The sequence below is a fragment of the Manacus candei genome, unplaced genomic scaffold, assembly GCF_025592945.1.
Source record: "Manacus candei isolate 608988 ecotype Guabito, Panama unplaced genomic scaffold, ASM2559294v1 h1tg000005l, whole genome shotgun sequence".
NCBI lineage: Eukaryota > Metazoa > Chordata > Aves > Passeriformes > Pipridae > Manacus > Manacus candei.
This window is the reverse complement of record NW_026138053.1, coordinates 14,081,238-14,095,110: the sequence shown is the minus strand read 5'-3', so window position 1 is coordinate 14,095,110 and position 13,873 is coordinate 14,081,238. Positions and strand designations below refer to the sequence as shown.

At 37.8% G+C, this 13,873-nt stretch overlaps 1 protein-coding gene across 1 annotated transcript; it reads left to right on the top strand.

The window, feature by feature from the left end:
• Positions 1 to 107: 107 nt before the first annotated feature.
• Positions 108 to 8,664, top strand: TMED5 (transmembrane p24 trafficking protein 5). Its single transcript, XM_051808654.1, has 4 exons — positions 108 to 332; positions 2,541 to 2,638; positions 3,311 to 3,494; positions 5,730 to 8,664. The coding sequence occupies exons 1-4, from the start codon at positions 153 to 155 to the stop codon at positions 5,946 to 5,948; spliced, it is 681 nt and encodes a 226-aa protein (XP_051664614.1). The 5' UTR covers positions 108 to 152; the 3' UTR covers positions 5,949 to 8,664.
• The last annotated feature ends 5,209 nt before the right edge of the window (positions 8,665 to 13,873 follow it).

Genomic DNA, 13,873 nt, shown 5'->3' with positions numbered 1-13,873 from the left:
CCGCCCTAGGCGCGCTGTGGGCGGGGCCAGCGCGGGCGGCCGCGGTGCACTGTGGGCGGGCGGGGCGCGGCGGCGCCGCGGCTGCGATTGGTGCAGAGGGGCGGGGGCGGGGCGGTCCCGCCCCCGGCGGAGCGCGCGGGGTCGGGGCCGCGATGGCGCCGCGGCTGCTGCTGGTGCCGCTCGGGTGTCTCGCGCTGCTGCTGCCGCCGCCCCGCGCCGCCGAGTTCAGCCCCTCCCTCGACAGCGACTTCACCTTCACGCTGCCCGCCGGCCGCAAGGAGTGCTTCTACCAGCCCATGCGCAGGGACGCCTCGCTGGAGCTCGAGTACCAGGTCGGGGGGTGGAGGACGGGACGGGACGGGACGCGCTGCGGGGGCCGCCCAGGGAGGGCGGGAGTGTCCCGAGGGGAGCGGGGGTCTCGCATCCCGCCGTGCCCGCGCCGGTGCCCCTGTGCAGCGGCTCGGTGCGGCCCCGCTCCGGGCGCTCCGTCATGCCTTCCGGGGCCGCGGCGCTGCTGCGGGAGCCGGGGGGGGCCGTGCCCTGCCTCGAGCAGCGGCCAGACCTGGGCGGGGGAGCCCCGCCAGCTGCCGCAGAGCCACGCTGGAATCGTACTCTGTTAAAAGCTGTGCCTCGGGAGGAGAAAATTACCTGAACGGCCTTTTGTAGTTATGCTGGCAGATTTTTTTTTAACACTTTCCAATGTCTCAAGTCGCCATCCTTTAAAACGGCAGAACGTAGGAAGTTCACGGATGTGACCTTTAAAGCATAAGGAACTGATGCACAGAGCCCCTACTTGTCTATCTTTGTGTTGATATTAAAACACCGTTCATTACAGTGATGAAAGTTTTACAAAAACAGCCCTGTTTAACTAGACTGAAATTAAGGTCTTGATGTCTTCTTGGGAAGAGTTGAGTCTCCTAAATATGTCTGGGAAAGATTTCTGTCTCAGGCCTTTTTTCCTGTCCATAAAACGAAGACTTTTTTGCAGTAGAATAGATACAGTGCGGAAAGCTGCAGTGAATATTTTCCCACCCTGCTACTGTGCCCGGATCTGTCTCTCTTTCCCCCCCCTCCCTTTTTTCCCCCCCTCTGCTTCCCAACTGAAAGTACAAAGCTGAAAATCCTGATTATTTTCTAATTTCTAATATTGTTACACACAGAACTGAGAAAGAATGAAAGACACATGTTTTCAAGCTTTGTTCAGAGCCCTGTCTAAGCATAACAGAAGTTTATTTTGCACTGAGTTGGATTTTATTTTCATCATAAACTAAGTAAAGACATTATTTTAGAGAGAACAAATGAGTATAACAGTGAATTTCTTTCTACTCAGGCATAAATGTCTTAGCACTACTGCTAATGGTAATGATTCATCTTTCTATTTGAATGTTAGAAAAGGAGCTCCGTATGTTCTCCATGTTGAAAATTGATTTTGTACCTTATTATGTTAGTGGCTAAAGCATAGGAATATTTAACATAGCATGCAGGTAATTCTTCTAAGACATAACGCAATAAACACTATGCTGATACAAAGTTGTTTTTCTGGGTGTTTGGAGTGGATCAAAGCCCTAAAGGTATGTCCCTATGTGTGGTTTTTCAGCTGTTAGCTACTAATTTCCCTTGTCCTTTGACTTTTTTTTGTAAGTCTCCAGTGGCCCTTTGAGTCAGTGTAAACTTCACCCTCCATTTCAGCAGGAGCAGACTGCTGTACTCAAAAAGCTCTCTGGAAAACAAGCAAACAAAAAATCCCCTAGCGTGGACCTAAGTAATGTCATAAAAATGATCCCTGTCTGCCCCCTTATGCAGTTAAGAGAATTTCCACAACACAACAGATGTGGTGATAAAACTGTAGCCATGTTATACAGTTAAAGCAGCACAGCTTTGTGATACTGTATATACTTCTTATGAGCTTAGGAAGCTAAATGCCTTCAATTCCTCCTATCTTGGGGAAAAAAAAGAATACCCTGGCAGAGTTCAGACCTTAAATCTGCATCAGAAGGTGAGAACGTCTGTGGTACACCTTTGATTGGCGTAAGAAGTCTGGTCCTGTCTTCTACACTGTTAATTCACCCAACAAAGAGATCTTGGGGATGACAGTGCATAGTGTTCTTGTACAAGTATATATGTCTATATGCATAGGAGTGACTTTTGTTATCAAATTTCTGCCACTGAACTAGTTCTAGTACTTACCAATCAAATATGTCTGCTATAGAAAGGCCAAATTTAGGCATCTGTTGTTGGTATTTTTACAGGTTGCCCATTGATAAAACTGTATGCATTCTTAAAAGTATTTAGGGAAAGGTTCAATATAAGCCTAGCCTAGCAAAATTAGATCACATTTAGTTTAAGATTTTGAAACTGCTAAAATGCTTTTGGGTTCAACCAGTTTTTAATCTGTTTCCAGTTAACTTGGCATGAACTTGTACAGACAGATTAGTCTTTCAGGTTCTTTATGTGTCTGTTCCCTTACCTAAAAATGTTGCCATCAGCAGTGCAAACAGGAATTCCACTGGTTGGAGCTTCATTTTTTGTTTGTTTCACAGGTTCTAGATGGAGCAGGATTAGATGTTGATTTTCATCTGCTGTCTCCAAAAGGTGAAACTCTAGTTTTTGATGAAAGAAAATCAGATGGAGTTCATACGTAAGTTTAAAATACTCAAACTCAGAAGTGTTACATGAAGTACTTTTCTGGTTTCTTTAACAAATATAACTAAAGTAAAGGTTGAGTACTTTTTATTCCTTAGTATTAGAAAAGACTTTCTAATAGGACAGTTTGAGAATACCAACTTTCCTTTTATAAACACTGAATGCTTTTTACATGGAACGTACCGTGAAGCAAAGGATATTTTTGTTTGAATGATGTTAAGGGTCGGTGAACAAAAATAATTATTGTGGAGTTGAAAAAGGTCTCCACATCTAATATCAAAAGATCTTGTCAGTCATATAAATAAGAAGCTAATGTCCCATCTTTTTCCAATCCTTTTATCAAAATGTGTAATAGTTGTTGCAATTTTACTATAGAGTATAAGAATTCCACTCATTATAGGTTTTTTGTAGTGATTAACAGTAATTCAAAATCCCCCAAAAGAAAAATGCTGTCTTCATCATTTTGAGCCTTTAGAGCCAGTGGGATTGTTTTGCTGTGACTGTACAATCTGTAAAATGTCCCCAGAGTTCTTATTTGTATACAAAAAGCATATTTGGTTATTTTGAATGCACAGTTGTCAGTCTTAAAGGGGAAACTTTGCTTACAAAAACTCGCTTTTTGAGAACCAGAATAGTTAATTTAATCACATTTTGCTTATATACACAGGGTGGAAACAGAAGATGGGGATTACATGTTCTGCTTTGACAACACATTCAGTACCATTTCTGAAAAGGTAATTTTCTTTGAACTGATCCTGGACAATATGGGAGAAGATGGACAAGATCAGGAAGACTGGAAGAAATATGTTACAGGAACAGATCTCCTAGATATGAAATTGGAAGATATTCTGGTTAGTATTGATCTTTAATTCTTTTCCATGTAAGAACATTTGGAAAAAAACTCAAGTGTCATGTAGCCATTCTGCCTTGGTCTGGTGTGTCATCCTGGAAACTATTCCAGTAACTAATACAAGAAGCTCAGCACCATGGGTCTCTTGCCTACAAACAGAAATTTGAAAATATTTTCAGAATAGGCCCTTCATCAGCAAGAAGAAACTGCCTAGGTCTCAAAGTCACTCTATTTCCAATTCAGCTTCCTTTCTTCCTACTGCTAAAATGGGACATTTTTCCCTAGCAGCAATGAATATCTATAGCATTAAAGTATTACTTCATCTCAATGATGTAGTTGGAACCACTGCATAGATTTTTATCAGTGTTTGAAAATAAAGTAGTACGGATTAATATTTCTATCTTCAATAACTTAGATATTACTCTATTAGTTCTTTTGCCCCCAAATTTTATTACATCTTTTCAAACTAATAAACAGGAGTTAATTTGCATCACACCACGGGTTCAGCTTTGCAGACATTCTTTGAATGATTATGTTTCCTTAAACTGGATGCTGACCCTATTTGATGTAAGATTCAGAGTACTGCTGAGTCAAAGTTTTTATTCCCTCTAAGATCATTAAATGTTGAGATTACTCTAGAAGCAAAGGATTGTTCAGTGTTCCACTGTTCTTAGTGCTTGGTAGGATGCAGTGATCTGTTGTTTGTTTGATCGTAGCTACAATTGGTATCTTAAAAAAAAAAAAATCCAAAAAACCAAACCAACATCCACATATACTTACTGAGTACACTAGGTAGAAAATTACATTGTTTGTATTATTTATTGCCATAGACAAAATGCAGATTTTTAAATAAAAGACAATGTTTAAAGTCTTTTATAGGTTATGATACACTTTTAAATAGTAATAAAACTAAATACAGAATCTGAAGAGTTGGCTAGATCATTAAAATTGGCAGTCAAGACAATTAGAAAAAAACAAAGTTAATAGGCGAAGTTGTAAAGAAAATCTCTCTCACACTGATCACAATATGTAAATGTATTTGACAGATACTTGTTTACATACTGGTATCTCTTCCAAAAGAAAAATAAATACAGAACTTGTCTTTGAGAGCCTTGAAAATCTTATAAAAGCAGGTAATTTTTGTAAAGCTAACATTAGTATTTAATGCCATTGTTTACTTAGTCAAGATATTACTTTTCTTGCAAGGTCTCTGAGGATTTACAAAAAACATTTAGTAGTTTAACTTTTTAATAATCACATGTTTTCTGGGGAAAACGGTGAATTGTGTCTTATTTTTAAAGCTTTTTTATGGTGTTGATATTCTTTATTGTGTAACAGTAAACTTTATCATCATAAAACTATTTGGCTCCCCAAATTAGCTACTTTGAAATATTTTTATTAACCATGCAACATAGAAAATGTCCATGGAGAAAATGTTACTGTTGGGTTTAACCTTGTGGGGTTTTCTTAATTTATAGCTTCCTGTTACTGCACGCATTACTCTTCTCGCTAGAAGTTACTTCAGGGTCCCAAAATTATAAGAACACAAATCAGCACTTCATGAGATGAGCTTTTATGTTGTTATTATCTATTACGTGGTGGATGAAACTTCAACAGACCTTAGGCCCCGGTGTTTACTTTGTAACTTGAGAATAAGGTGCACCTCTTGCTGCTGTCCTCATAGCCCGAAGGTTCCTGCGCTTCCTCTAGTTCCCAGGGACACACCGTATGTCCTTTGCAGGACCTCCAGTTGTCCTATTCACAATTTATTGTCAAAATTCTATCAAAGCTGAAGCAGCAGTTTATAGCCACTACAGTGGAAGCACCAGAAGCAGATGGGAATATAACATTATGGTACTTTCCTTTAGCAACATCTATAGCCCTGAAGGCAGTTTGCATTAAAAATCACTGTAATTGTATTATTCAGCAGAAAAAAAAACTACGTTTGTCTGCCACTATATTACTTGTTTTGAGACTAGTTCTGAAGAATTCACTGCTTTTTATTTGTCCAAATAGGTTTGATTTCTCTCTCACCTCCCTAGCCTATAAAAGGGAAAAAACAGATTACTACAAAAGCTTAATGCTTTGTTAATTAAGGCTTTTTAGGTGATATACTGGCCAAGAAATGAAATTACGTGTGGTAATATAGTATTAATATATTTGTATGTGCTGCAAGGTATACATTTAATTCAGGTGTTGGTTTTGATTCTAAAAATACTCTTTTATTACTTACCAGGAATCCATCAACAGCGTCAAAGCCAGATTAAGCAAAAGTGTCCAGATTCAGACCCTGCTCAGAGCATTTGAGGCCCGTGACCGCAATATACAAGAGAGCAACTTTGACAGAGTGAACTTCTGGTCCATGGTCAACCTGGGAGTCATGGTGGTGGTGTCGGCCGTTCAGGTTTACATGTTGAAAAGTCTTTTTGAAGATAAGAGGAAAAGTAGAACTTAATATTCACTATTGATCATACCAATAGTAACAGGTATAGAGGAGAGGGGGAGCAATAAACTACAAAAAAAAGAAAGACCCCTTTCAGATTCTTTTGAACAAACAGTAAAAATCAGGTTTTCAATTCATCTTGGGCTTTTTGGTTGTGATGGTGGTGGTCTTGTTTGTGTTTGGGGGTTTTCTGTAGGTTTTTGTGGTGTTTGTTAGTTTGGTTTTTTAAACATGAACACAATGCCTCACCCCATGCTCTCCCATTTTCCAAATGCTACTAACAGTATTTTTTGTACTTGTATGATTTGTCAATGACTGTTAATGACTACCTTATGCATAGCACACCTGGTGCATTTGCAAAGTAATGTTAATACTGACATTTTTTTCATTTTCACATAAAACTTTAAGTAGTAACTTAGACATTGGTTTATTTGCTGTTAAATACTGAGTGAATTTACCTATGTGCCTAAGTGTTTACAGGATTGGGGCCCACAGGCATAGTTTGTAATTACTGTCATTTATCTTCAAAATTACGTTTTTTAAAAATCCTCATCTTTTGTTCTATGGCATCATGGAGAAACAGTGGGCTAACATTGTAAGGACATGAGAACTCTTATTATATAAAAATTACAAATATCAGCACTTTAAAAAAGCACCATCAATGTGAAATTGAGTCAGTGTTGAAAAGAATTGGAGAAAATAGGTACAATTCCTGTTCATAAATCATTCTGTCCTGTAGTTGCACAACCTTTTTTTTCCTCTTTGGCTGTTATGTGACACAAGTGACTACATGCTATACAAACAAATACACATACACTTTGAAGTATGGTTTGCGAATTCTTCCTTACTGTAAACTTGTGTAATAGATAACTTTAAAAAAAGTAATTTCTCATGTTTTTCCTTTTAATAAAGGCAGAGGTCACAGTATGCCAAAACATTACATAAACATTGATTTTTATAGTCTCAAAATCCCTCTTATTTGCCAATATATTTTTGTTTGTTCTTGTCTATTACAGCTGTGACTAATGTAACGATTAATAGGGTGACTTACATAGGCATATAAAACCAAAGCTATTCACCAAAACTTTCCCTTCTTGCTCACCCTCACAAGTCTTTTAGCTGTGTAAGTACACTCTGTTTCTATATTTAGCTGTTCATATGAATAAAGCATGAATTACAAGGAGCAGCAAGTATAGGCTTCAAGCTGTATGATCAACTGATACTTAGTCAGGTATCACTTGACTAAGGCAAAGCTAATATCAAATCAGAAATTTGTAGTTTTTGGATGAAGAGACTTTTAACACTGTAGTGAGGTACAGAGTTTCTGCCAAAACCTCTGGTGCATGAGAATTAACTTTTTTTAATATATCCAACTTAGTAATTTTTACAATGTGCCAAGTCATTGAAATTTCTTGTATAAATGTGTTAACTACGTTTCATCACAGGTTTTTTAAAAACTTTCTTAAAAACACTCTTTTAAAAGGTGTTTTAAAAAAAGTGTATGTAGTAGTGTTGTGCCTGTTGTGGGGCCATCTAGGTATGAATGGCAGAATTGTAACTTTGGGTCTTTCTGTGATTAAGAATTATTTTACGGATATAAAACAGGGTCAACAGGTGCATGAAGAAACATTTTGTTCAAATGAAGCAGATGCTAGCAAGGGCTATAGAACATAGAAACAGCACTTCAGTTTCAACTGCAGACAACAGGACCTAGCAATAATATTTCTAAATAGTTTTTATAAGCAAAAGTATTATTACAGAACTTACAGAGGGCTCCAAAGGCTACTTCATCTTTCTGCAAAGCTCTGTCCAAAATAAGACTGTACGCCTTTAGGGTATTGCATATCTCATTTCCATATGATGCTTTGTATTCTAAACTGGAATTAGAAAGCTTACTTCTGTGATCAGGACAAAGGCTAGGAAAAAAATAATTCTTTCAGCTAGAGTAGCAAGTAATGTTTTCCTGCCATTTCCCTGTCCCTCTCTCAGTACCAGTTATACCACAGAGTTATCTTTGCTTGCATCACCATGACTGTGATGCTACAAACCATCTGCAAAATGCTGAACCAGCTCTGGGAAGCTGCAAATGAGACATCTACCTCTACTATCAAAGCTACTAGATATAGATTTCAGCTCAAAACTCCAACAGATAAGCTCTGCCAAGTTTTCCAAGCACACCTTAAGAGATTAGGTCCCCCAGCTGCTCTGCCTCTCTGACAGTGGTGAAACAGTTTGGTGTGTTAGTTTAACCTGCTAATGAATGCAGACTGCTCTGATCAAAGACACAGGACTGCTGCAGTTCAGTTTCTCCCATTACAAATAACAATCTCTGGTAGAAGGAAAATAACGCAACAGTTGTCAGCAGAGTTCATCTGGAAGAAATTATTGTTTTGCAGCTGAGAGCTCTGACTGTATTTTCTCCTCATTCAAATTCAACTATAGAAAGTGAAAGAGGGAATAATTAGAAAGGTAACTGTGCATTGACTTTGGCAGCTGGAATAGGTTTATCATAGGTGAAGGATTTGGCATGTAAACTTGCAGTTAAGAAACATTTCATGTGGATTCTGAAGAGTACATTGCTTTTGATTGTATAAAATCTACAAAGGAGAATATAAGTCTACATTTTTTTCTTAATGGACTTTTTGTTCAAAATTTAATGTTTTAAGAATTGCAGATGTTGAATAATTATGCAAAACTGAGATTTTCAATAAATCAAGTGTAAACCTGGTTTTGTGGGTTTTGTTTTATCATGAAGGAAGAATGCTTTACCTATGAATGCTGCAAAAGATTGGGAATGCTAAGCTAACAAGAACTTTGTTTTTAGTAATGCAGCTTTTTCATTTCTTCCTCTTGCAGTGTTCAAATTCTGTTCTTATTCACTGTATCCAAAATCAACTTTATCAGTGCAAATAACTTAAGGTTTACAGAGGTGACAGATCAGAATGACACCAATGTCTGGTCTTTGTAACAGAAAATATTTCAAGTTACCAGATGCATATCAGATATGAGCCTTCATTTTTTTTTCAATAGTTGCACCCTAATGCTTGTATTCCTTATTGCACCAGCAGTTTATTACACACACAGAGAACAGACTACCTTCCACTCATGTGGCCAATAAGTTTAGGAGCAATTGCAGGAAGGATAGTTAGTGCTGTCTTGTGCAAAATTATAGCAGAGGTCCGTTATACTACTGAGACTAGTAAAGTTCTGTGTTCAAAGACAGAGACAGTAAGACCCACATGCCAGTCTAAGTCTAGACAGCTTGATATTAAATAAGGACCTGTGACTTTTGGAAACTGTCTAGTTGAGTGTTTCTTTCTTAGTAACTAAACCAAGTCCAAAGTTTCTTGAAAAGGGAGAGGAAATACACCCTAAGGAACAGATTATGGGAATTTGTGAGCTTGTGATACCACAGAAAGCAGCAAATTGACACTTTAGCTCAAAAACCACTTTACTGCTCTAACCCAACTGCCATCTGACCTCATAAGCCCTTTTTAGAAAGGATTTTACAGAAGGTACTTTGTCTCGATACATTTTCAAACTTCCAGTTAACAGCAGTATGTCAGTCACATAAAGCTAAGAATTTTATAAGTGTCTTTCTCAGCAGCAACTTTTGATGTCCTTTTTCAGGACATCATCTGTTGAATGCTTCCATTAATTCCTGTATTTCCCTCCTCTAATAAGTATTTTATTTCACAATATAAGTGTTTTCACACTTAGGTACAGTCAACATATTAAAAATAAACACCTGGGGAAAAATAGAGGGAAAACAGCAAAGTAGTATCAGGATATCAAACTCACAATTAAGAATCCCATAAAATAAATTACTACTAGTTATTAATATGTAGTATTTTTACATTATTCATAAGGTGACACACAAGATCCTGAGAATAAAACTCAAAATTTTGGAGCATTTTTTTTCAGGTTAATTAAGTAATACACATGACAAATCCATGCTTGTTTACCATTTCATAAGACTCTTGAGAAACCTGGGCCTGTCCGGAAGCCTGCTGACCACATTGTTCACATAATGAAACAGGAACTTCCTTCATGGGCTGTGTTTTGGATCAATGCAGTAGATATCATAAAATAGTCAAGGACAACATTATGTTGTCAGATTGGGCAATTAATGGTAGAAGGAACAGTGGTTTGACTTGAGAAGGTACATGCACAGTAAAAACTATCAAGAGCCATTTTTGGACACGGACATCAGAAATGCACGTAGAAGTTTCCTTTCCTGCTCTCTGGTAGTGTGCATCACAAGAAATGACACCTTCTCCCTTCACTTTGCATGTACAACACAACAGCCTTCGACCTCAGACTGGCACAAGTCCATTGCTTCTCATGTTCAGCAGTGCTTCAAAAAACAAGTCTTTTTGAGATGCTTTCATTTTAAAACTTAGCAACTTGTGGTGTTGCTAATAACTCTTAGTTATTGCTGAGAAATGGCTTATGTTAAGCCCTTCCTTTTCCATGCTTTCCTCCTGCTCCAGCAGTATCCTGGCACAGAAATTCACTAGTCATGCAGGAGGAATGCTCTATGAACAGTGAGGCACAGAGATGAGCAAGCACAATTTTCACAAATTACTACAGAGCAGATCAAAAGCTATATATGCCTTATTGTATGATTTGGTTTTCAAAACAAAACTCATATAACTTGATTTTTATCAAAGGTAAAAGATAATAAAATGGTAATAAAATAATGATGAAAAAATTAAAAATATTAGTAAACATACCTACGATGCTGAAATTTCACCAAAAGTATCTGAATTATATCTTCTCTCACGCTATCTAGTGGTATAGTTATGACAGTTAATGAGACTTAGAACCCATACAACTCACAAATCCCTTTCTTTCCTTGGTGCATACCAAGTTTCTGGAAACAAGACATCCTTCTTCACTCTCCATCTGCTACTACCTGCCAAATTGGAATACAGGTGCATAAGAAAGGCATAGAGTGGCCAAAAGGAAAGTTCTAAAAGCATATATCCATAGACTTCAACCTTATGTTGAGGGACCTGACATTAACTGTCTAATTAAAGTCATTTTTCTATTATGCTGAAGGATTTCATGGAGCAGTAAAAACCAAAGTCAGAGATACCTGTGACTGTCCCTACCAAAAGCCACTGACAGTTCACTCAATCCCAGTTCCAAACAGTGAGAAGATGCATAATTCCATTCTCTGGAGAGACAGAAAAAGGCAGAACCAGACCCCACCACTCCCTCTCCAAAGCCCTGAGCATGCTTCAGCCATTACTCCCTTCTGCTGCCTCTCCTGGAGCAGAAGGAAGCAGGCTCAGGTGCCAGATGGCCAACAGGAGTTCCCCTCCTAAAGCTTCAGCACTTACCTCTCAGTGACTGTGGAGCAGGTGAGCACCTACAATACCAGGGGCTCATTACCACAAGCAGAGAAGAAAAGCCATAGGAGTGAAAAAGGCAAGGACTAAATCAACAATTTTTATTGTGGGTTGATTTTGGTTTAGTTTTTTTACAGTCCATCGAAGTATTTTGTAGCCCACTTAAAGACTTCTTTAAAAATAATAAGTTGTCATTGTAATTGAATACATTCAAGTTGTTTCTCATTGTATTTCTCAGACTTGTGTATTTCTAAACATAAATGTACATATTACATACATATACAGACACACTTTGCTGCAAGAAGGCAGTCTCCCTGCTCAGTTTCTCAGGACAATTCTGAATGTAGATTTTGTATGAAAAGCATCCCTACTTTCCCTAATCAAGGAGCTCTGCACTGTTATCTCAATTCTTTGCTATACCTTCTATTCTTCCCCTTCTTAGGCTCCCTTTTCCTCCTGCTATGACTACAAATACATTTCAGCATCCTACAGCCTGAAAACCATTCCAATTTTTCATTAATTCCCTTTCCCAGAATTTCCAACTGTTGTTAATGATCTCTACAATTTTATTATCTTAGTGCTTTCTGATCTCTGCTATCATGCAAACAATTTGTGAAGTTATGAATACCAAATTAGAGCAACCAGAAAACACAAAGTACGCAACCTTAGTACAAGAATGAAACACACATAGCAAAGCAGTAACTATCCCATCAGAGAGTGACACAAGGGGATGTAATGATAGCAAGTTTCGCGAGCGTTCATTAGGGAATGGCAAAGCACAAATGAAGGACTTGGAAATGCTGCTTACAGAAAAACAAACTTTATTTAGAGTAATATAGAATCATTAATTAGCTTCCTACTTTAAAGCAGGCTTTGAAGCAAATGAGTTTGTTACAGTAAAAATGCAGATGTCGAGATTGGAAGTTAATGCTACTACACTCAACATTAAGTAAACAGAAGACTAGGAAACCAAAACCACATGGAAGTCAATCACTGCCAAACACAAAATAGTTAACAATGGGAAACAAACAGAATATTGTCAAATTCAAAGCTGGAAGCAAACTAGAAAAAGCGGAAGAGACAAACACGCTGATGAAATAACAGTGAATAGATCAGAAGAAAGATTCTAAGAAAAGAACTGTCTGACCTACAGCTGTATTTGAAAAACTAATATCTGCAGGCAAAACATTATATTGGTACCCCTGAAAACCAGAACAACTCTTGATGTTATGGTACATGGATCTCAATGCTGGAATATGTACAAATCTCATTTAAAAGACAGCAAGAGATGAGCTAGCTGAGAGAAACATTAAGGGCTACAAAAATGGAAAATATTAAAACATCAAGACAATACAAAAATCTTGTTTCATTGTTGCTGAATGATGAAAGACAGCAAAAGCATCAAATTCCAAGCTAATTCTTGGGCTGTGCACAGCTTGTACTGGTACTTGTCTTTTGCTTTTCCTTGCTATTGTCCTGCACTCTTTTCTAGAAGACAGCCATTTCACCTTCAACTTTCTTCAGCAACTCCAAAACAAGACTCTTTCCCATGTCTTTCTCTTCTTTACACCTCACCTACATATTACCCATCACCTACATATGACCCAATTTACACAAAAAAATAAACTAACTTTTCTACAAATGTTGACAATTCTGATTTTTTCCATGTGCATCACTATGTTTTTCTGACCAAACTAGGATATCAGTAGATCTGACACATCCATATGGGTGTTTAGCCATCAGGTAAGTTCAGCATTGACCAAACAAATTCAGCATCCTTTTTTCCATTTCTACAGAATATAATTTCCTGCCTTGACTTGATACCCTTAACTGCAATTTTACTTTTCATTCAGACAGATGTGAGGGAACTAGAGATGTGCCTGAAAATTTTACCTGCATAGCATTTGCAAGATTCATCCTCTTCCCTCTGTGCACAGAGCTGATGTTCCTGTCCAGTTCATCCTTATCACTGTGTTCTGACTATTCCTCCTTCCTCAGCCTTGGCAAGTTCCATCTCAATTCACCAATTTCCTTTTAAAATATAACACTAAAGATCACTTTAATAGGATGTTCCACAGACAAAACCATTTTTCTTTTTATTAAATTATCTTTCCCCCCTCCCTAGACAATAAAGTGCTCGTTGTCACCTTCAATGCCTTTTTTTGACTTCATGTTAAATTAAAACATTGACCTTCATTTCACATACCACTCTGAGAGGTTTTTCAAATTCCTTCGTAATCTCACTCAAACTGCCTGTTATGCATAAAAAAGCACAGTTTTATTTAAATTTTCTGTTGAAGTTTTGTGAGAACAATGATTTGACAAATAGTTTGCTACGACGCTTATTTTACAATTCTGGCCAGTATTGGGCCATTATTTCCTTGCTGTCTTGTTCATGCAATACCTATATTTTTAGAACAGTCACAAGAGACTTCTTCTACCTAAATACTACTGTAATACAAATAATATATAATGGAAAAATATTAGATCTCATACACATAGAAATGATTCTAAATCAGTGACCACAACAAAGCTGAATTACATATATTTACACACATGCATACATACAGTGAGCGAGTT